Source organism: Nanorana parkeri, unplaced genomic scaffold, assembly GCF_000935625.1.
Source record: "Nanorana parkeri isolate BGI_ZX_2015 unplaced genomic scaffold, ASM93562v1 scaffold134, whole genome shotgun sequence".
NCBI lineage: Eukaryota > Metazoa > Chordata > Amphibia > Anura > Dicroglossidae > Nanorana > Nanorana parkeri.
This window is the reverse complement of record NW_017306402.1, coordinates 2,159,993-2,183,446: the sequence shown is the minus strand read 5'-3', so window position 1 is coordinate 2,183,446 and position 23,454 is coordinate 2,159,993. Positions and strand designations below refer to the sequence as shown.

The window sequence follows — 23,454 nt, the reverse complement described above, 5'->3', positions numbered from 1 at the left end:
TCTTGTGTGAAAGTAAATTCTGTGTGGCCATATTTTACTAAAGTGTGACGTCAAAAAAATCTGGGCCTGATGTGCTGTAAGGGCAGGTTCACACCATTTTCCAGACCAGGTCTGGTCCAGAAAATGGTGTGAACCTGCCCGCAGTTCCATTGCATTCCAGACCAGACAAAATGAGACATGCAGTATTTTTCTGGTCTGGAACGGACTGCGCTGGTGTGAACAAAGGCCAGAAATAACACAGGGATTCATAAGGATGCATTTTGTGTACGGAAACAATCTGGTCTGTAGATGATTTTGATGAGGTGTGAATGGGCCCTTAGGCTGGGTTCACACAATTTTCCGGACCAGATCTGGAACATAGTGCATTGCATTTTTGCCGCGATTGGAATAAAAAAAAAAAGTAATTTTTTTTTTATTCGCTTAAAATGGTCTTACAGGTGCATTGCATGCGTTTTATGAGTTTTTGATGCGTTCCAGTGCATTCCAGACCAGACAAAATAGGACAAGAAGTATTGATCTGGTCTGGTCTGGAATGGACTGCGCTGGTGGGAACAGGGGCCAGAAATAGCATAGGGATACATTGGGATGCATTTAGGGCCCGAAAACGGTCTGGTCTGGAGGTAATCTGGATGTGGTGTGAATGGGCCCTTAGGCAGGAATATCAAACTGGTGGTTTTTGGCCACATGTAGCTCTCTTACTTCTCCCTTGTAGCCCTCTGCTTGGTTAAGGATTTGAATTGAATGAGGCACTGAGGGCTTCATGTAGAAAAGTTCATCCTGGCATATATCTAGGCAGATGACATTCACAGCACTAGCACCCCTAAAGGGCGCCAGGCAGGATTGAGGATCGGGTGAGTATCTTTTTTTATTTTATTTCAGACCCTAGACAAAACGAGCGCTTCACAGGTAGTCCTACTGCAAGTATTAATTTGTCATTTGTAAAGTTATTCTGACACAGTTGGGTTATCCAGTTCCTCCTGAAGGTGGCAGTATGACCCGGTTCTCTCAGAAAAACTGAATCCTGTGTCCCTGAGGGCTCGTCACACCATTTGCATTGACTGAAATTTTTCAGCAACCGATAGCAAGTGTTTTCTATGTGACACGTTCACACTAAAACGTAGGTGTCTTGTGCGGAAAAAAAAAGCAGCCATGCTGCATTTGTTGGCAGCTCACAGGATCTCACCACGGTGCAATGTGCTGTGTGTGTGCTATGTTCAGTCCAAAATAAAGTTGAAAAAGAAAATAGTAAACAATGTGATGTGCTGAAGCGCACACACCACCTACCTGCTGGACCTGTCACACCACATTAACCCACACGCTAAAACTAAGTGATGTAGCATGCGGGCCAGTGTGAGCAAGCCTCTGTTGGGGGATTTGTGATTCTCCCAGTCTGAAAGGTCTTTACTAGAGAAGATGGGCTTTTATAAAGACTCCTTTAGGTACTTATCTTAGTTGTGTGTGAAAATGTATTTTTTCTTTAAAATAGAATCCTGCAGCACAGACTTAAAGAAGGACTCCAGGATTTATTACATTAACCTTTGCAGTGGGGCTACCCCCGCACTGCAAGGGTTAAGTGCTTGTTTGTGTCTGGGTGCTAAAATAAAAAAGTTATTCTCACCCGAAGCTCTAACCTGGCCAGCTGTCACAGCGCTCCCTCCAGCCTGTCTCCCCCTTCCTGCAGTATTGGAATCTTCTTCAGTGCCTCATATCTATAGACTGTGTATAGGCAATGATTTACGGGACCTTATAGCGCTACAGAGGAGGGGGAGAGACGTTGGAAGGAGCAGTCTAAGAAGAAGCCGGCTCAGAGCTTCGGGTGAGTCTAACTTTATTTATTTTTTAACCTAGACTCAATCGAGCACTTGACCCTTGCAGTGCAGGGGTAGCCCCACTGCAAGGATTAATAAAACAATTTCTGTAGTTCTTCTTTAAAGGAAAAGTATTGGGTGAATAAAGTGTGCTCTTCCCAATATTTAGATCAGGTGTGGGACACTACAGTTGTCACATGCTGACTCTATATGGCAAGGGCTGAGTGATCATGTAACTTCTGATCACTCACCACCTTGCAAAGAGCAGTGACTATCAGTCACCACTCCATGCAGGGATTTCCGCTGCCCTTTCTGTTTCCCCTGCACTCTCATTGGAGGGACAGACAGGAGAGGGGGTGGGCTCAGTTGACCCTAGCGCTAGAGAGTCAGAGCCAGCTGTCAATCAGGCAGCCGGGTGTCAGAATCGTTGCTGGCTGCAGTTTGGCTCTGTGCAGCCAGCATACAGAGGCGGTAGTAAATATACTCCTGTGACCCAAAAGAGAAAGCCAAAAAAAGTTTGGCTGTACATCTCTTTTAAATTGGGGGAAAAAGCGGTGGAAGTGTCAAGCTTCTGAACTGGCCTCTTTCACAGTGTTGCGGCTGAATTAAAGTCCAAAAAATACTCGGCTCCTCTCCAGCAATGCAATGTTTGTGAGCTCCTTGGCCAGCACTGACATTTTGTCTAGTCTTCTTTTGGATTTGGGATCTTTAGCCATCTTGAGTGCCCGGGCCGGAATGACGTAACTCACACATCTCATTGGACACTGTAAAGAATTTTGCAAACAGGAAAGTAAAAAACTTTTATTGCGGAAGATTATCCGATTAACCGATTAATCGAACTTAATAATCGGCTAACTAATCGATTTTGAAAATAATCGTTAGCTGCAGCTCTAAAACATTCACTTTAACTATTAAATGACAGGTGTGCTACAAGCCCAGTACACAAGGTAAAGGTGGCCATACACTTTACAACCATCGCAAGACCTAAGGCTGGGTTCACACCTAGGTGTATCGAATATGCACGTTTCCTGAGGGGCGGGCTTCCGATGACCACAATGCTGAACGGGCAGTGTGCGCGTGCGCACACCGGCCCGTTCGGCATTTGTCTCCCGAGCACCATTCAAACCAGCCGAAAATCCTAAGATTTTCGGCTGGAAAATGGTTTTCCAGCATGCTCCTTAGACAAAAGACGTGCGACCGTACAGTAGAACCGGTCGCACGTCTTCATTCACACTGCACGATTCTCGTACGATCGAGGGATTTCCCGCGATTCTCGTACGAGAATCGTGCAGTGCATGGGCACCTTTACATTACTAAGTTAATGTGAAACTAAGAACACTCCCTATGGATCCTTGTGACTAGATTTTCTAGCTGCAGAAAGGTGGGGGCTGGAAATAGTGAGGTTGGAGCCTTAAGATCACAAAGAATCTTCTGGTGGAGGATTAGAATGTTCTAAGAAGATGTTTTGAATCTAGTAAGCTTATGACGTAACCAGTTTCAAGTCCAACCTCTCTAATTGGAATGCCTTTTATCCAAAACTTTACAAAAGCACTGCTGCTTCCAACATAGCAATAGTTGATTCATCCTAGTCTGGCCTTGATGTTGAAGTGTCAGGTACTGGTGCCGCAATGTATATAGCCATACTAGGTTTATTTATCTATTTTATTTCAGCAAGATTTTTATAAACCTCTTTACGGATAAAAACCGGACTTGGACGCTGACTGATTGAGATCATCTGCAGGTAATCGCAGCATGTTGCGATTACACGCAAAAAACTGTGGACGCTGTATTGCACAGCGCCTCCCACCCACACCTGGTCGTATGGGTCTCATGGAGGAATTAGTTCGACTCAAGCAATCTCTCCAATGGCAACACAGACAGAAAAAAGAAGTTACTTTTCTTTAGTAGAGGAAGTCTAGAACCCCTGTCTGAGTTTTATTTTTGACGTTAAAACAAAATGTGAATGCTCTACTCACTCAGGAGAGGCAGTGCCTAGGTCCAAAGAGACATACTATATCTCAGCAATCTTTATAAAGCTGGAATGTTTATTGAAGTTTCCAGGAAATCCAATGTGTTTTGGGGATATGTGTCTCCTTCATCAAGATCTAATAAGAAACATATTTGATAGTAATAAACTTTAAACTTATATTTCCATAAAAAATTTAAATATAAATATATGCAAGCTATCAACTTATACGTTGATACTGGGCATTTTCACGAGAACTACCGGGGTTGCAGCTGGGACCGGGCTCTGTCGCCCTACCACTGTCCTGAAATCATTAGTCTGTATTGTTTTAGAAAAACTGTCACATGACAAAAAAACAAAATATACTTGTATCTATGAGTGCTTGGACAAGTATCAGTACTCGTACTCGCAAAAATGGTATCGGTGCATCCCTTATATATACCGTATTTGTAAAAACAAAATCATACATTAAAACAGAGATGTACAAATCCCAGGAGCTCCGTGTGCTCCATACAAATGACAGCTGCCTCCTAACTTTTTAGTTTTTCTCTAGTCTAGTCTTGGAGCTGGAAAAGTATCTGTCCTTGTACCGAGTACGGTACTTGGTATCGGTGCATCACTAGACTACTCTGTGATATCTCTAAGTTATTTAGTGAGTAGCCTACTATTATTACTATATACAGACTATAGCCAGAGCTCAGTTCTTCAATTCTCCTAGATATTTTTTTTCTGTCGGTATATCAGGTGTTTCCTCACTACCTGTGCGGTGAAACTATTGTCAGCAGTGCAGGAAGTGGGGGTAAATCTCTCTAGTGGAGCCCCAGATTCCCCACTTGATCTAAAACTAGACAAAAAAAGGTTTTATCTTGGCATACACTTTAATGTTTACGATTTCATAATTACCAAACTGAACCCTGATCATAATAAAGATAGAGGATGTGTACAAAACCACTATCCACTTCTCTTAAACAGGTTATTCTGTCCTTTCATGAATCCTTATCTTGCATTTCTTGTTTTTCTTTTATGTTATCCAGTGTTTGTACAGCTACACAGTTATGAATGAGGAAGGCTCCTTTTACCCTTGTAGAAGTTGTTTTTACAAAGGAGAGCATAGATTTGCTAATGCAGCCCCTTATAATTAAAGACCTGACTCAGACTGATTGTTACTTTTAGGTCAGCTGTCTGTCACGGGCTGCTGCTTTATATCTAAAGACTTCCATCTGGTATAAGCTTGGTTCCATTTGTAACTGTCCAGCCTTGTTGCAGTGCACCCTCTGAGTCAGAGGTCTGACACTTATGTCCTGCAGCTGAGTCACAAACAGCTGACTCCACCACTTGTCTTATGAGTTTATCCATTCTTTAGTATCCCGGCTATTACGGTAAGTCACGACATCTCTAAACTTCAAAGATGCAGGGCGAAGGTTTGAAGGTTAGAAACCACATGAGCACAAAGCCCCTCCACTAATAATGGATGTAAACAAGGCACAACTTCAAAATAGTAATTATAAATGGGATGTGGGTAAGAGAGCAGGCTCAGGTCTTTGAAATCTCAGTGTTCTGTGCCAGCTCATTATCAAGCGAGACATTGTATGACAACATTCTTTCTTCTGTGCTTCCACAAACTGCAGTATGTATAGAAAAATTATACAGTATGCTAGGGTTTTTTTTCTCTCTATGTACTTGTATGTTCTTTTTTTTTCTAACCATGGTGACAAAGACTTATCCATACGTGGGCATTTTAAAAACTTGTAGGGCTGAAACAACTAATTGATCAAATTGGTTATAATCGATAATAAGAATCGTTGGCAACGATTCTCATTATCAGTTTGTTTATTTTCGATTAGTTAAATCCCCCTCCCCCACTCTGCTCCTCAGTTCTCCTCCCCGCTGGTGCTGGCTGCAGCGGTCTGTGTCCCTTTCAATCCCCGCTGCTCCCCCGCCTGTATCGGGCAGAGGCAGCGGGGACACAGACCACTGCAGCCGGCACCCGCGGAAGGAGAGACTGCGGTGCCTCTGCATTCCCCCGTACCTCCACTGCTGCCCCGTTCCTTCTCTGCCCCCAGTTACTCCGCTGCCCGCCCCGTTCCTCCTCTGCCCGCCCCGTTTCCTTCATGTTGCCCCATGCCGCCTCTTTTGCCGGTGATCTATCAATCCCACGGACTCGAGTCCGAGGGATTGATAAAACACCGGCGTCAAGTCTCCTATCAGCGGCTGGAAACAATAGCCAACCTGCTCTTGGACATTCTAAATTGCAATAGCAGGCTGGCTATTCCACCCGCCCACTGCTTGCTGTCAGTCAATAGAGGAGGACCTGAAGAAGACATTACAATCACAATACAAATTCAAGACAAGATGGTAAGGAGGGCCCTGCCCCTGAGGGCTTACAATCTAAAAGGGAGGGGCAAGTGATACATATAATATAAGGTCTTTATCAAGCCATATCTGGCTATTTTGCATGGGCACCTATAAAATGTGTTTTAGGATTGTCACAAAATTAAGAAGTAAAGAAGAATATTTCCTTGTAAAATAAAACGATATTATACTTGCATGCACCACTGATATTTTCTTTCCTGCTTTTTAATTTTGCGACAGCGTCACTTTAAAGGCTTTTACATATGAAAGCCAGCATACTATAGAATTCAAAGATAGTATCCCTAATTATAAATAATAAAAATGACACTTAACTCTAATGCACATCTACACAAATCACAGAGAATAAGGGACTGAATTTGGTTGCTACGGGCTAGACAGACATACATACATTCAACTATTAACTAATGTTTGAGGACACCAGTCTAAAGTCAACAGAAATATGTTTTACTTTTCACATCAATAAGGACTCACCACTGGACTAATTTACTTTTTTTTTTTTTTTTCAGAACTGACATTAAACCCACCAGAGGGGATTGTGGCAGGGAAGTTTTCACTGCTAAACTTATCTTTAAGATGTCATCCACAGGACTTGTACTTCCAAGATTAGCATTATGCTTAGGCTTCACTGACATATTGGTGTCGGCTTTTACTTTCTAAGTTGTGAACTGAGAATGAAAGTTAAAACAACATCTAGTGTGCTGTGTGATAGTAATACAATGAAAGCAAGCTCTTGTGTGCAAATTTATAAGAGTTTTAATTGTGGAATGCGGATTGTCCCTTAATGCTGTACACTAGGCCGCTAAAATATTCCATACAGAGTGCAATTTTTCATGGGGGGTCCATTGTATTTTGATTGAGTAGCAACACACAACATTTTAGGGAGGCATAGTGGTGGCAAAATAAGGCCTGTGTTGTTGCACTAGCATCTGTGTGGTGACCACTTGCCAGCAACAGAATGGTTTAGTGCAGGGGTTGGCAACCTCGGCACTCCACCTGTTGCGTAATTACAAGTCCCATGAGGCACTGCAAAACTCTGCCAGGCCACAGGCATGACTCCCAGAGGAAGATGCATGATGGGATTTTATAGTTTCATCACAGCTGGAGTACCCCTGCTTTAGGGCTTGTTCACACCATGTCTGGTGAGCTGTGTGGACCTGCCTTTATTAACGGGGAGCAAATGCAAGAACACTGAGAAAACAAGTGTTTTCTATGTGTCCAGTTCACATTATACAGGTGACTTGCGGGCCATTGCATAAAAATGCAGCAAGTATGCTTTTTTTTATGCAACGTAGTCAGTGCATGTCAGCTTATCCTAATACAAAAAGAAAGAATAATTTTGACCCTGGATGTTGCCCTGCATAGAAGAACACATTTTAAAATGCAGTATAACGCACATTAAAGCGCAGCACAATATAAGAAACGCATGCCTTTTTGCATCTCTTTATGTGGGCTGTGGTGTGAATGAGCTCTATGGGAGGTTCTATCTGAACTGGTACAGGTGCATATACCAACCAGTCAGCTTCTATGTTTAATTTTTTCCACACAGCTTAGAAAATGAAAACTTAAAATCTGATTGGCTGTGTTCCAGTTGAGACAAAGCTTGTTTCAGACTCTTTATTAATTGCTCCCTAAGAATTCACTTGCCTTCTTCAAACCAGCAAGTTGTCTCTGTCACTGTTCTTTTGCTAACAATAAAGATTCTTTAACATTTTGGCTAGCAAGAGAGCATTCCATTATGTAAAATGGTAGCTGTTTCTTGATGATTCTGCAGCAAGGGGGCTCTAAAGGATCTGTTGCTGTAGATCACCATTGCAGAAAAATGGGTTTGCAGTAGACGGGCAAAGCTATATTTAATTTTGCCCTGCTGAAAGATGGCTACCAAAGCTTTTAGGGTATGCACACAATGCCAGAGTGTGTTCTGTAGCAAAATAGGAAGTCCAGTGGTTTATCGGTCAAACTGCTGGGTTGATTGCAGGGCCCCTAGCGATCCCTGACAGCTCCAGCTCTGAACCCTGATGGTAGCCCCAGCCATTTTAATACAATGCTGTGGTTGACAGTTGCTACTGCTTTGCTTTTTTTTTTTTTTTAGAAACTATTAGGTATGACAAAAGTAATTTGATAAAAAACGTTTTAATGTACTCACTGTTGGCTGTCCCTGTGAAAGTACAGTACAGGTTGGTGTAGTGATCAGCATAGAGCAGCTTCAGTGATTCTTGCTAAACTTCTTTGTCATATGCTTTGAGTATCACTAGCAGTTGGAGGCAGTATTTCTCCAATCTTAGTTAGCACCATTATGACCCTGGCTATGTCTATTTAGAACCTGCAAGCCTGCCTTTAATATACAGAGCTAGATTTTAATTTAAAACCTGTACTATCTGCATTTTCTGATGCAGACATATCTTTCAGCTGCACTTGTTGCCGCTTCTAGAATTAGCATTCCTTCTGCCCAGTGGTCTCTGATGTGATCCGAACAAGACACTAAAATCGTTATTGAAGCCCATATAAGTGAACACTTCTAGTACAATTTTTGGCATTATAGAGCCATTTTGATGGCTAGTACTACCCACAATGCTTTTGTGTATTACTAGTTGTACCCACCCCATACTTTGGTTTACAAGGAGTCAGATCAGTCTGGTCTTTTCATGGATACATTTTTAACGATCTGGGGATGTTCAGTTTTGTGACTAGATGAGGGAAGATGAATGACAGGATCTCCCCTTGTCCATTGGTAGAACAATTTGTATTCTGGGGCACGAACAGTAGGGCTGCAACTAAGGATTATTTTCATAATCGATTAGTTGGCTGATTTTTTTTTTTCCTGGGCTGGTGCAATAGCCAGCCTGTTATTGGCCATTTCAAATTGCAATAGCAGACTGGCTATTATACCCGCCCACTGCTTGCTGTGCCCTACTCCCAGCATGGAGGCGAGAGCTAGGGGATCCGACCAACTAATCCATAATGAGAATAGGTGACAACTATTCTTATAATCGATTAGTTGGTTGCAGCCCTAGTGAACGTCTCTTCACTGTCACAGACTCATCTCTCATCGCCACAGCAGTGGAAGATTGTCTCTGTATGGAATATACGGTGTCCAAACATGTTGCAGTTCTACAGTAAACAGCAGCCAGACAGATCTAGGATATTCTTCAGTAGCAGTAACAGATTCCACTTGTGCTGTATCCCGCCCATTTATTTATTTTTTACTGGAGTTCAACTTTAAACTGCTGGCGGGTGACCATTTTATATAAAAAACGTTGCTCAGAGTTGGGCTTTAATACAACACATACACAGAGGATGGTTGTAAAAGAGGGTAACTCATATGAGAAATTGCTTTTAATAACAGCAGCCCAAACTTTTTGTTAAGGCTTTGGCCAGAGTGGGGATGTTAGATGGTCTCTGTTCCATTGGGAGATTTCCCCTCATTTTCTTGGGACCTGACTTGATGGAAAATCTCTCCAGCAGGCAGACAGACTGCAACAAAACAGATTTAGTTTTCAGTCAAATTGTGAAGGTTAAAAATCTCTGCAAGGTTATTATCACTGTCTATATCTTCCTGTCCCGGTGATGACCAATCCCTTGTGAATGTGAAATCTCCCCGATGTAGAGAGTAGTAACTTTTTACTTTTCCCAAGTTTATTTCAAACTTTAAAAAAATACGTTTTGCCTGCAGTTAGGCTTTTTGTTAAAACGGCATCAACTCAAAATATATGATCACTGAAAATACACTATACTTTACCTCTAATGTTGATGGGATGGGATAAAGTATTTGCAACAAATAGAAAATGTTGAACGGTTTCCTTTTAACCGTGTTGCACAATTAAGAAACTGAGTTTTCAAAGTTCCTTTGTGTTGTGATTGGATAAAGTCTTTATGTATAATTATTATTACTGTCTTGCAGGCCCCATTAATGAAGAGAACTTCTTTGAATGGGAAGCTCTAATCATGTGAGTAATTCATAACATACACTGTATTATTAACCAGAACAGTAATGCTATTGTACGCTTCATTCCGTTCTTGTGAATGCATGCAGGACTGAAGTGGATACATTCTTTGTCTTGGAATAATCCCTATACACTTTCATTTTCTCACACTGTGACTGTAATTTGCTAACAGAGCGTGCCTACATACCTCAGGGAAAGTATTATGGGTTGTTGGCGATGTCAGCACTGGAGGGATTGGCGGTTATGTACGGCTCTCACCTGCTTGTCTGAAGCTCGTAAAAATTATATTTATGTTTTTTTACTCTCTGACTTCCCCCTAGGAATTCCCCTTAGCCGGGATCTGATGTTGATCTTTCACTTCTGGTTTCACTCCAACATCTGTATAATACTGCAGGGTGGGGAAATAAAAACATTTTTAATATCTTCAATAACAATAATTTTATTAGAGGCATCTATTGTATCCTCAGTGTTTAGCATTCAATTGTTTGTGGTAACTTGGATTGTTAATAATTTGCAAAAAAAATCGTTTCTATAGTACATTAGTCATCTTGAATGCATTATGGTCTTAAGGTGTGATCTTACACTTATAAATTAGAGAAACTACATACTATTTATGTAGATTACAACTAAATAGAGAAAATTGATTTGCAGATATATTTTCCAAACAAATGGAGATTTTCCGATCACCTAAATATGTGTTTGTAGATATGTCTGATCTGGGGAGATTCATGGAATTCATTAAAGTGACACTAAATACAGGAGGTAATCCTTAAAATTGCATTCAAGTACCTTAACTATTAACAAAAATGTAACTTATTTGTGTATCACTCGGCTGTAGATCTTCAAATCATCTCTGAATTCATACTGACACTGTACTTCCTTCTGGAGGGTGGCTACTTTTGTTCCCCATGGTCCCTGTGTGTGTTGTAAAGTAGCCGCCGCTCCAAACTAGCTCCCGTGATGGAATACAATCTCACATTTAGTTTACTTATTTGTATTGAGATTGTAGTCCATCACAGGAGTGAGCTTGGAGCGGTGACTACTTTGCAACACACACAGGGACCATGGGGACCAAAAGAAGCCACCCTCCAGAAGGAAGGACAGTGTCAGCATTAAATTCAGAGATGATTTGAACGGCCTGAAAACTGGAAAAATGTGTATGATCATATTAAGGGCTTGATTACACCAGTGGCTGTGCGTGTCCCAGGACAGTACTGATGTGCTTGATGGGGCCGAATCGCACTGTGTTATTAAAAAAAAGTACTGCGCGCCGTACTTTTTTAGCGCACACTATTGGATTGCACTGGAATAAATGGGCAGCAAAGCCCAAACGCATGTGAACAAGCCCTCAGGCAAATTCTGTTTTGAGAAAAAGATGGGAAGATCCATTAAAACTGAACTCTGGGCACCCACTGCAAGGGTAAAGGGTTCTTTCTTCTCCTGGAGTTTAGCTTTAAGTTCTTCTGATTTGTGAAACTATTTGTTCATTGTTACAGATAGTCAGCTTGGGGGATGACATTTCCTGTTGAATAGATCGGTTACCTTAGCCTTTTAGCTGTGTGCTGAATGACCGGTCTCCTCAGTGCCTCCTTATGTAGTCCTGCAGATCCCTCCTTCCTACACCGCTGGAAGCCAAAGATTGGGAAGTTGGTGATGGAATGAGCCGTATTTCACAGAAGAATTTCTCCTGACTGGAGAAAGGTAAGTAAAACAAATGAAACAACAGGGGTCCTCTAGAGCGGTGTTGGAGAGTTTTAGGGAATAACTGACCTGCCTAGAAGTACAAGAGGAACTTCACACATCTTAAAAATGACAATGAAGGCACAAATACTTATAATCTACAGGCTTTTTATTATCTACATGCCTTATTATTCTTATTACGGTGGCCATTGTCACTAAGGACAGATAAATCCATCCCCCTTTACTTCCTGGAAATGTGGGTCACTCATGTGACAATACACACCATTGTGGGCTGGGGATGCATTTCCCCTGAGATCTGGTGAGATTTTGCAGTTTACAGATGAGATTTCCCAGGAAGGCACTGGTGATGTTGCCTTCTCAGGATGTATTTGTGAGGCCAGGGCTACATAGCCAGTGCCTTACGCAGCCAGAAAGTGGAAAAACAGTAATTGTAATTAAGTGCAAAACTAATGAATATAAGATGATTTCAAATCGGTATACAAAGCTGCATGCTGATTTGATTTTTAGTGAACGGTATAAAGGTTCGCTTTAAGCAACAAAGTCAAGAGAGAGGGCATAGCTTTGGAGGAAGCAGATAGTGCTAGCGCTGTCTTATCCCCGAGATAATAAATAGAAGTAAGACAAGGTTTTCTAACCTGTTTGATCTCTTCTAGTACACATGCAATGAGAGAATTTTATGTAGCCTGCCACTGTAGACGTATCTTCCTGAAATGCTATTTGCATGGCTGTCATGCCAATGTTTATCTTCTACACTTTGAGCCACTGACCTGGAACAAAGTTTATTGTTAAAGAATTTTCTTTGGCGCTCAAAATTTTCTGCATTTTCTTCAAGGCCTGTGACTCAAAAGTATTGAAGCTAGATCCAGCAAAGCAACTGGAATTCTCAAAGGCAACTCAGCCATGACAGCCCTAATGTGTCTCTCATGAAAGGTTTACCTAAAATGCAGGGGCTGTCATTTCTGACATCCTTCTGAAAATGCTAGTTACCTGACCTTATCTGGAGCATTCTTGCTCCAGGGCAGTAATTCAGAAAGTACTGAAGCCTGTGAATTAGCATGGCAGCCAAGAAAATGGAGAGGTCATCAGTGGAAGTCTCCTTTAACCCCCTAAGAACAGGTATGGCAAGTTTAATGACACAGGCTGAACTTCCATGATGCTGGAGGCCCTTATTTGGTGGCTGTGGGGGAAGGCTAATAGCATGAGAAAGGGAAAGGATTAGAACCTTGGCCAGGATTTATTTTATTGCCTGTGCCCCCACTATGTGCAGTCTTTCTCTTCCTGCTCCAGTGATACCTGGGAGAGGAAGTAGAGGCAAAACACCACAATGGGAACACAGCAAAAAAAAAAAAAACCCTGTCGGAAGTTCTAACCCTTCCTCACTTTATCTATAGAAAACATTTAACTGCATTTGAGCTTTAATTCATGGTATTTGCCATGTCAGGCAAGAATGGGGCTGCCAACATTTGCCTGAGTGAGGTTACTGGCCAGTGTTTCTACACAGGAAAATCCTCCCCCCACTAGAATAAAGCACGTCACAATGTCACTCTGAAGACTGGACCCTACGTGGCCCCGAAATATTGGTGTTTTATGACAAATTGTAATGATGACTCAATTGATAGAACCAGGATCTATTCTTGTATTTTGTTTGTGCTGGTGATTATCTGGTCTTTGCTTTAAAGCATGTTTCCTTCAAATAGAATATTTCAAATAAATATTATTTCAAAATCATTTTCAGACTGACCTCAGGCTCAACCGTTTCCTGTTATATTGCATTGTATCCGCCCCCCTCCTGTTTTCTATAGGCAGCCTGTAGTGGGTGGATTTGCTGGGTCCTTCCCACAGCTCTGCTATCTGTATAGAATATGTGCAGCACTGCTGCTTTTGCAAGGTAAATATCTACGTTTGCAAAGGTATTTGGTGCACACAAGGTGGATTTCTGTTACTGTTAAAGTGACATTAAAGGCAAAAATGTTTTTGCCTCAACACAACGTTAATGTCAGCACTTACCTTAAATGATGTCTCTTAATCCGATCATCTTCTTCTTTCCTGTAGTTTTCAGCTGTCTCTCCAGTGCTGCGGCCAGTGTCCGATCCAGCGCTGACTCCTCTGTGATTGCTGGCACTTCCTCTCCTACGGTGTCTGCATGCGGGTACACGCGTCCATATACTTACCTTGTGTCTCTCCTTGTGTTCCGGCCGTAAATGTAATCTGCGCATGCGCCTGCCCCAGGATCCTTTGTGGCCACCCCTGCAGTTTCAAATTTTCGGACGGGAGCGTGCGGGGATAATACAGGTAAGTTTAAACCGCTGTTAAAGCGGGGTTTTTTGTTTAAAAAATAAACTTTTTGCATATATCTTCTGCTTGCTAGCAGTAGATATATGCAAAAAAAGCTGAGGGTTTAGAAACCCTTTAAGGAACATATTTAAATGAAAGTTAAGGAGAGCTATGAGGTGAGTGATTTTCACTCACCTCATAGGTCTAGTCGACCTGTGGCAATGAGAGTGTCACAGGTCGGCTCAGTAGATCGGGAAGTGAGCGAACACATACGGGCGTTCGCTCACCTCTCGATCCTGTTACAGCTCTCTGCCGTGACAGGGGAGGGGCTGGATTCCCCCCGCTCCGATCCGCCAGCGCTGACTGGGGGGAGGGGGTGGGTACAGCTGGGTCTGCCTCTAGATAGGCAGAGCCAGCTGTCAGTCACGCAGCTGGGCGGATCCAGACATAATTGTCGGGATCCGCTTCAGCTGCGGCGTCTCAGTATACTGTGAGCTGTAGCTCGCGGTATACTGAGCTTAGGGTGACGGGAGGACGATAGTTTGTGTCCTCCCATTACCCTAAGGAGAACTATGGGGAAAAGCCCTAACCCCATAGTTCTCCTTTAAGTTCAACTTTGAACTAAGCTGAACAAGTGATATACAACTGGTAAAATATTTGGGAATTTATATTTACGTACAATTGCCAGTTTGATTTTTACATATCTGGTTTTTAATGTTTGTTAACTTTATTAGTATTAGTTTCATTTATTGCAGCCTTTGTTATTGTGGTCCTTCACTGTGTATAACCACAAACTATTACTTTGTGCATTCATTTTGTTCCTCAAGAGAGCAGACAAGTATTATGGTAGATACTTGTCAATATTTCATGTGAAGTCTCTGTCCACTTGAAAAGATTGCCCCAGCTCTTTCAAACAGCTGCCACCCGCTTGTATGACGTGTATCATTTAAGACATGCCTTGCAGGCAGATAGTTCAATTATAGCCTCACACACCCTGACTATTAAGAGGAGCGCCGTGACCTTGCCATTACAGCATGCTTTGATTTCCTGTGCTGTGTTGTTTTGTTTTTTTACCCATCCTTGGAAAAAAAATGGCAAGTATCAGGCTAAAGTCTTTGAAGTGTATATTTTTAACAGAAACTACAAGGTGCTTTATTAGGGGGAAAAACATCCTATGCCCTTTATACTTGTTGTATAAGAAACTGGACTGTACCTTCAATGGGTTTCTGACATGAAAGATAGACTTAATTCACCGAGCAATGATTTCACACCTGGAGATTAGGATTCTTAAAACAGAAACAAATTCCTAGGATTTTGATCAGGGAAAATCTTTTTGACTTGATTGTTTTCCTTTACATCATTATTTCTTTCTTTAATGGAATAGGGAAAACATTGCCTTCAGAGTGTTTATTTATAGATATGAACGTAATTGTTCAAACATGCTAGAGCTTCAAAAAACTTTGTTGTGTAACATTTGTAAATACGTGTGGGGTCATCCATTACATTGAGAGAGTGATCATTTTTGCATTCACGATCTGACCACCCTCAGAGCAAGCTGTAGACGGAACTCTCTATAAATCAGTTTATTTCAATAAAACGGGGGATACTGAGCCGGAGATTGGCTCCAGAATATCAGTGCTGGGACAGTATCGATTGGGCAAACTTCCATTGATTTTTCCATCCAAAAATACCAGAATATGAGAATAACTCAAAACACTTATGCAGAACTAACTTTATCTAGTTGTTATTGGGAATTAGGAATGTTTTTTCCCCGCCTGTTTTCATTTTTTTTCTTTTCCTCTGACCAACTGCAGATTTCGGCCCCTTTAACACAGGCAGTGCGTTTGGTCCACCTGTCAGTTTTTCAAGTGGACCTTATCAGACACCCAATGCTAGTGTATGGGTAGCCGGATGTCCGTTTAAACCTGGTTACCCAGAACTCTGGCCTGGTCCAGGAAAAACAAAACTGACCCTACACGTGTTAGTCTACTTCCTACTTTCCATAGACTGACATGGGGTCCGGCAGTTTTAGTTCTTTCCTCCATCACAAGATGGAGGGAAAAAGTGGATGGACACGGATGTCACATCTTTGACATATGCTCCGTGCATGGATCCCCTCCTGATCAGCCCGTGTGATAGAGACCTTAAGTAGAGTATACACAGGTAGATTTTCACACCAACGTTCGTATTAAAAAATCCCGTCGGAACGTACGATAATACCGCCAGGCTTAGCTATTGTCCTTCGGAATGTCGTTTGATTTTTATTTAACATTTATTTTCGGAATGAATGGAGTTTTCCGACTGAAAACCACATTCACTGTTAGATTTTCGATCGAGAAACATTTTCCAACATGCTCCTTCTAATTATTTTGTCACTGCGGTCGAAACCAATGATTCATTTCACCGTATCAATAATTAGAAAGTCGAACAAACGCTCCCAAATCAATTTCTTTCATTCGAAATTCTCACTGTGTATACCACACTTTAGCGTTTTGTTTGTGCAAGGTTTTTTCATTTATTTATTTTTGTCTTGTTGTTGAACTTGATGGACGTGTCTTTTTTCAACTTAACTGTATAATAGAACATACTATTATATTCTTTAGTACAATGCAGCATATGTGAGTTTATTTCAGGTTCTTCTGCCTGACGGTACCACCTGAATACAGAGGCGAGACATAGAACTATTTAAAATATTTTGTTCATATGCATTTATTTTCAGGTCACTGGGTAAATCAGACTCTTTATTTTAGCAGCAAGAACTGCCAATTCTAGCATTGACTTCTCTTACAAATACACAACAGGCATCGCCTTATCTAAATTACAGTTTGAAAAGTATGTATGCATGTTTAGAGGTCAAGCAAAACTATTGTCCCCTGCAGGCATTTGTGAGCCTGCTGGTTACTTTGCACTTACATCACAACTTTCACACCGTTTAGGTGTAAGTATCTCCCCAGAGGTGTCTGGGGTCATATGAAGGCTAATTTGGTGGTCAAAATAAGTGTGACAGAGAATCTTTTGGTTAGCACAGCATCTTCTGAGGATAGCACAACTGATCCTGCTGGTTTGTTGAATGGCACAATCTTATGTAGTCTAGTTGTTGGGAGAGTGCATGATCAGGCAGAACTTCAAAGCTTAGTTTTGGATAGTAGAGAGGAATTAAACCTCACTGTCTCCATTGGAAAGATTTCCCCTCACTTCCTGTCCTGGTTTTACAGTGGGAAGCAAGGAAATAGGGGCAGGCAGAAACGAACCTTATAAAGGATGCACATTTGTTCTTGTAATTCTCTCTTTCTCCCTTAGAAAAATATTTTCAGGCTTGGCAAAATGTTGTTACACTCCTATTAGATTGTAAGCTCTCACGAGCAGGGCCCTCCTAAACCTATTGTACTAAAATTGTATTGTAACTGTACTATCTCCCCCATTTTGTAACTGTTGATGCTATATAAATCCTGTAGTGTAATAATAATAATGCTATAGCAGTATACCTTGGGGGATGCTAACATTTTAACAGACTAAGCTATAGATTGGTACAATTGATGTGCCTGTTATGAATATTACGCACAGCAAAGTGTCAGTTTATGAACATTTTATTTTTGGTCGTGTATTTGGCATCTCTCACAAAACAGTTCTGTCCTCACATCCATGCAATTATTGTTTGCCCATATACTCTTCTAGTTATTGCAGCTCTATTCACCTTTGTAGCTCTCTGTAGGCATTAAGACTTTTGTTGTCCACATTCAGTAATTACTTTCCCTAGTATGGTTTATTAAAGGACTAAGTCGCATAGAGTGGCTATAATAATTCTGATTCTGACCACAACGTGGCAGACTGATGACTGTGGTGTGGATCTGGCTATTTAGGGTTGCCATAGAGGGCAAAAATAAACTGTAATTGCATACAGATCTCTGTGACATGAAGCTGGACCTTCGAAGAGGGAAAGAAATGATCTACCTGTTAGCCAGGTCACAAGATGGCACATGTCATCTAGTACGGCACATGTCTTCTTGCCCAGCTATGGTCACTCTTAGCCAGTTAAATTTTAGTCCTGGAATGGAAAGCTTACATTTATTTTTTACAACCTGTTCTGGAAAACATGTTTATGTGTAGCTTATTTTTCATCCTGCGCATTTACTTTTATTCTTTGTGCATAATCACTTTTTAAAGGTTGTCTATTCTTCCTGTCTCTTCAGGGGCCCAGAAGACACATGTTTTGAGTGTGGGGTATTCCCAGCAATCCTCAGCTTTCCCCTAGATTATCCACTAAGTCCTCCTAAAATGAGGTTTACCTGTGAAATGTTTCATCCAAACAGTAAGTAATTAAATCAACAGAAGCTTTTTATCCTCTAATGAATTGTATAAATTGGTTTTGGGGTACTTACTGTTTATGAGCGGACATCCTTGGGATTTTGAGATCATTTGAAAGGTTAGTTTAATACTCAAAGGATGCAGTCTTTGCCTCACCATTTTTATTGGCACCATTATCATAATACTTGATATTATTTCCTGGTAATGTGTACTTGAAGAGATTAATTTTTCTCTTGGTAGTTTACCAGGATTGAGGCATACGAAATGTAATCCGGCCTTATACCTTCCTGATTTATTACAGTCATTATTCACTAGACCCTTTTGGCTTCATTTGATATAAAGTACTATTTCTTAAGTGCTTATTCTTAATGTATTAACGTTTAACAACCAATTGGCATTCATCTTGTCCTGATCTGACTTCAGCTGTGTGAACTTGATTGGTTGCTATGAGTAATTGTACTTAAGATTTAGCACTCATTCATTGAATGGAGATGTTTATGTCATGTACTTAGCTGCTTGTTAAGACTTTTCTAAAAATCCAAGTTACATTGTCACCATTCTTGGTGAATAATGATGGAGAGAACATTAGTAACAGGAAAAGCTAGATAGTGTATTGTGTAGCATTATAGTTGGTCAGAATGAACCCATTACAATAAAGGAAGCAGAAAGTAAGGCCCATTGCATAGTTGCCCAATAGATATGTCCTTGTAAGTCTTTGCAGCCAGTGCTGCCATTACTTGCAGACATGCTTTATCACATGCGTACAAAGTGCCCTTACCTTTATGGTAAATGCAGAGCCTTATGTATACAGCGCATTGAAGTGCATCTGTCTCCACAGATCGGCATTCCCGAGCAGGAGTAGGTGTACTGGCCAGCATTCTGTGTGCATTACTGACTGATTTTAAGATAGAGATAACTGCAGGGTCTATGGAAATTGTAGAACACATCTAATGGCATCAGCTATATCAGGAGACTAGATTATTAACCATACCCCAAAGTCAGGTTTTACATTTAGATTGAATAACAAAAACCTGCGCTCATGGGCGAAAAAAACAAGAAAAACCGGACTTGCTAGAAGCTGCTACAACTCAGGCCTTACGCATAGAACAATCACCAGTATAGCACTTACAGCCTCATGGTGTTAAACCCAACAGTGTGAATTGCAAACCTAAACGGTATTATGTGAAAAAATAAAAAGCATGAAATACTTTTGCAAGAGTGGGATTATTTTCAACAGATCTGTACCACATATATCTAAAATCAAATGTGATAATAAAATATCTCCTAATAAAAAACATGAACAGTGAACCACTTAGTATAATATGATCAAAGTGAATAATATATAATATATCCTCAAATAAATAAGTGAAACAAATGTCAAACAAAAATCTGTGAAAAAGAAAAAAAATGTCTATAACAACCAATATGTGTACAATCTTAACACAAACTAGTCGTCAATCACTGGAGCCTTTTTTTTTTTTTTTTATCCAATTAACCGATTAATCGAACTTAATAATCAGCCAACTAATCGATGATGAAAATAATCGTTAGCTGCAGCCCTACTCTAGATAATCCAAACAGTCAGAGTCAGAAGAAGAGAAAGTGTGTCCCATTCAGTGATACTTCGTGATGTAAAAGAAGGAAGCGCAGAAATCCCCTTTAGGGTATGTACTCACCGGACCGCAGATGTTTTCAGCCCGTGTACAGCACCAAGATGCAGGTAGCCGTTCGCCGTCCGCTTCACAATCCTGACCTTCACAGAGTTCGCTGCTGTTCCTATGTCAAACTTCCGTTACATAGACACATAGACGTTTTCAAGTCTTGCCAACCCTTGAAACCGTCTGTGACGAAACGCGTCGGGGGCGGTCCTGCAGTCACGTCACACCTTCAGTCTCATTGAGTCTGTTTTTAGACTGACCGGCCGGCTTTTTGGAATTTCGTTTTATACTTTTTTTAAGCGCTTTTTTATTCAATAAATTATCCTAATTTACTACACCATGGAAGTACTGCCTTTTCTTTCCTGGCGTCGAACGGAAGTTTGACATAGGGACAGCAGTGAACCCTGTGAAGGTCAGGATTGTAAAGAGAGGATGGCGAACGGCTACCTGCATTTCGGTGCTGTACACGGCCTGAAAACATCTGTGGTGCGGTGAGTACATACCCTAAGGCATTGTTCACACCAAATGCAGACCAGATCCGGTCAGGTTTCTACACACGCACTATGCGTTTTTGACGCGCTTTTTTTTTTGCCCAGGAAGCTAACAAGGTTGTGTGGTCATTTCCTTTTACCTCTGACCTTTCATTAGCTGTTCCGATTATTTCCTGCTTCCTCTGACCTTGTTTCACATGTAAAATTGTTGCAACATGGATCCATGGGATGCAGGCATGCTCCTGTTGATGGTTATTATACTGCTACGCCATTGTGTTGCTAAGGGGATACATATGACATGTAATATCACAGACAGCCACACAAGCTGCATGAAAAGCAGCTGCAGGTGTCAGTGAGCAAACGGGCAGTGTGATAAGGAGGAGTGGTGGGGGGAAGGGGGGTGGATGGAATACTGCATTTGAGGAACTACTAGTATACAATGCCATTCACATTGAAGTACTCACCACAGCTCTCCTTATCTGTCAAGGACATATCCTTATATCCTGGGAAAACTCTCCCTGCTATCAAACTCCACTGGTCAGCCTTCTTTCTATTGTTCTTATATTGAAAGTGTCTGCTGTCATATAGCTCAGGGCACTGTTGAACCATACTTATGAATCTCTCTGGGTCACAAAACTGGTCCACCATTTTTCCTTTGCTCTCCAGCTCACAAGGTCACCTTTTCCAAAGACAGGAAGTAACAAAGGAAGATTAGGTCATGACAGATGACCACAGAGGGTTTTTTTCTTTATGGTTATTTTTTCCCATTGGGTTGCATTGCGTTGCGTTTTTGATGCGTTCCAGAGCAGGTAAAATAGGGCTTGCCGCAGTTTTTTCACCTGCTCTGGATCTGGTCTGGATTCGCACGCTGCGATGTGAACTGGAGGTCAAAATACCATAGGAATACATTGGACGCAGTTTTGATCCGGTCTGCACCTGCTCTGGTCTGGATCTGCTCCGCGCTTGGTGTGAACAAGCCCAAAGGGGATTTCTGCACTTCTTTCTTTTACATCACGAAGTATCACTGAATGGGACACACTTTCTCTTCTTCTGACTCTGACTGTTTGGATTATCTAAAGTAATTGGAAGAAGAATGGGAGATCGCACCATTTGAACATATTGGTTGTTATAGACATTTTTTTTCTTTTTCACCCATTTTTCACACATTTTTCTACACATTTTTTGGAAACATCAATTTATGACATTGTTTTGCTATTATTGTGATATTTGTTGAACTTATCCATTAGATGATATATTGAATATCACTTACCTTGATTATTCTACAGGTGAAACTCGAATAATTAGAATATCGTGCAAAAGTAATTGCAGTAAGTGCTGCAAAAGGGGCCCAAACCAAGTACTGAGTATATATGCATGCTTGTACTTTTCAGAGGTCCGATATTGTTCTATGTACAATCCTTGTTTTATTGATTGCATGTAATAATCTACTTTTTTGAGGTTGTGGATTTGGGGTTCTTGGGGTTTTCATGAGCTGTAAGCCATAATCATCACAATTATGACAAATCACGGCTTGAATTATCTTGCTTTGCATGTAATGAGTCTATCCCATATATTAGTTTCACCTTTTAAGTTGCATTAGTGAAATAAATGAACTTTGCACGATATTCTAATTATTCGAGTTTCACCTGTATATCATATAAAGTTCACTGCTTTGGGTTTTCTGCTTGGAGATTTTAATAGTCACATTTTATTGTGACATTTTGTTTCACAGATCCATTTGAGGATACATGGTATTGTTCACTTTGATTATATTATACTGAGTGGTTCACTGCTTATGTTTTTATTGTGACATTTGTTTCACTTATTTATTTGAGGATATATTATATATTATTCACTTTGATCATATTATACTAAGTGGTTCACTGTTCATGTTTTTTACTAGGAGATATTTTATTATCACATTTGATTTTAGATATATGTGGTACAGATCTGTTGAAAATAATCCCACTCTTGCAAAAGTGTTTTATACTTTTAATTTTTTTCACATAATACCGTTTGGGTTTGCAATTCACACTGTTGGGTTTAACACCGTGAGGCTGTACGCGCTATACTGTTGATTGTTCTTTACATTTAGATTAGCACTTTTGCATAATTCAAAAAAAACCACAACTTTTAAAAGTGTTCCAAATTCCTTTTAAAACATATGAATGCAGCAAATATACATGTTAAAAGGCAAGGATGGTGTTATAGGTGGGAGTATTGTAGAAAACACTTAATATGTACAACATTTCTCTGAAAGATCAGCAACCAGTATCTGGGTAAGAACAGGTTAATATGTAGACTTGTGTGTGTGGTTTCTTTCTTGCAGTATATCCGGATGGGAGAGTATGCATCTCTATTCTCCATGCTCCAGGGGATGACCCGATGGGTTACGAGAGCAGTGCAGAGAGGTGGAGTCCAGTACAAAGTGTGGAGAAAATTCTTCTGTCTGTTGTCAGCATGCTAGCAGGTGGGCAATTTTCTCTTTCAGTGGTCTATTAAAGTGGTGTGTTCCAGAAATAACTAGAGTCTAAAGGAGTTCCTGACCTTACAAATGAGGATGTGTTAATCCATAGCCATTATGAGATTCTCTTTACATACCGAAAGTGAGCTCTTCAATTGATAAAAAACAATTACTTTGTCACACAGCACAGTACAAGCATCGCTACGTAATTGTCTGTCCACACAGTAAAAAAAAATATACAGGATGCTGACCAAGTTTAGTTCTGTGTTTCTGTCAGTCTCAGCACTATTGTAGGTAAGCTCATGGTGTTGGCTCCTCTGCCTCACCTGGTCCACTTGCTAAAGGTGTCAGCTACGCTGTTCAAGGCAGTATTGACTTGTGGGATTGACAGAAGAGTTGGTTGTTAAATCTTCATTCTGCCAGCTAGCAAAGGTTAATAATGCAGGCTTCAGTCCTCTTTTTTTATATATATA

At 40.9% G+C, this 23,454-nt stretch overlaps 1 protein-coding gene across 2 annotated transcripts in view; it reads left to right on the top strand.

Moving 5' to 3' along the window:
• Positions 1–6,659: 6,659 nt before the first annotated feature.
• UBE2G2 (ubiquitin conjugating enzyme E2 G2) overlaps positions 6,660–23,454 on the top strand; it is a 21,330-nt gene continuing 4,535 nt past the window's right edge. The window contains exons 1-4 of one of the 2 annotated variants that reach the window (XM_018553905.1): positions 6,660–6,683; positions 10,040–10,091; positions 18,254–18,372; positions 22,847–22,987. In XM_018553905.1, the coding sequence (XP_018409407.1) occupies positions 10,090–10,091; positions 18,254–18,372; positions 22,847–22,987 (262 nt within the window). In that variant the 5' untranslated portion in view covers positions 6,660–6,683; positions 10,040–10,089. Of the gene's footprint in view, positions 6,690–10,039; positions 10,092–18,253; positions 18,373–22,846; positions 22,988–23,454 lie in introns of both variants that reach the window. The other variant, XM_018553903.1, reaches the window with a different exon arrangement.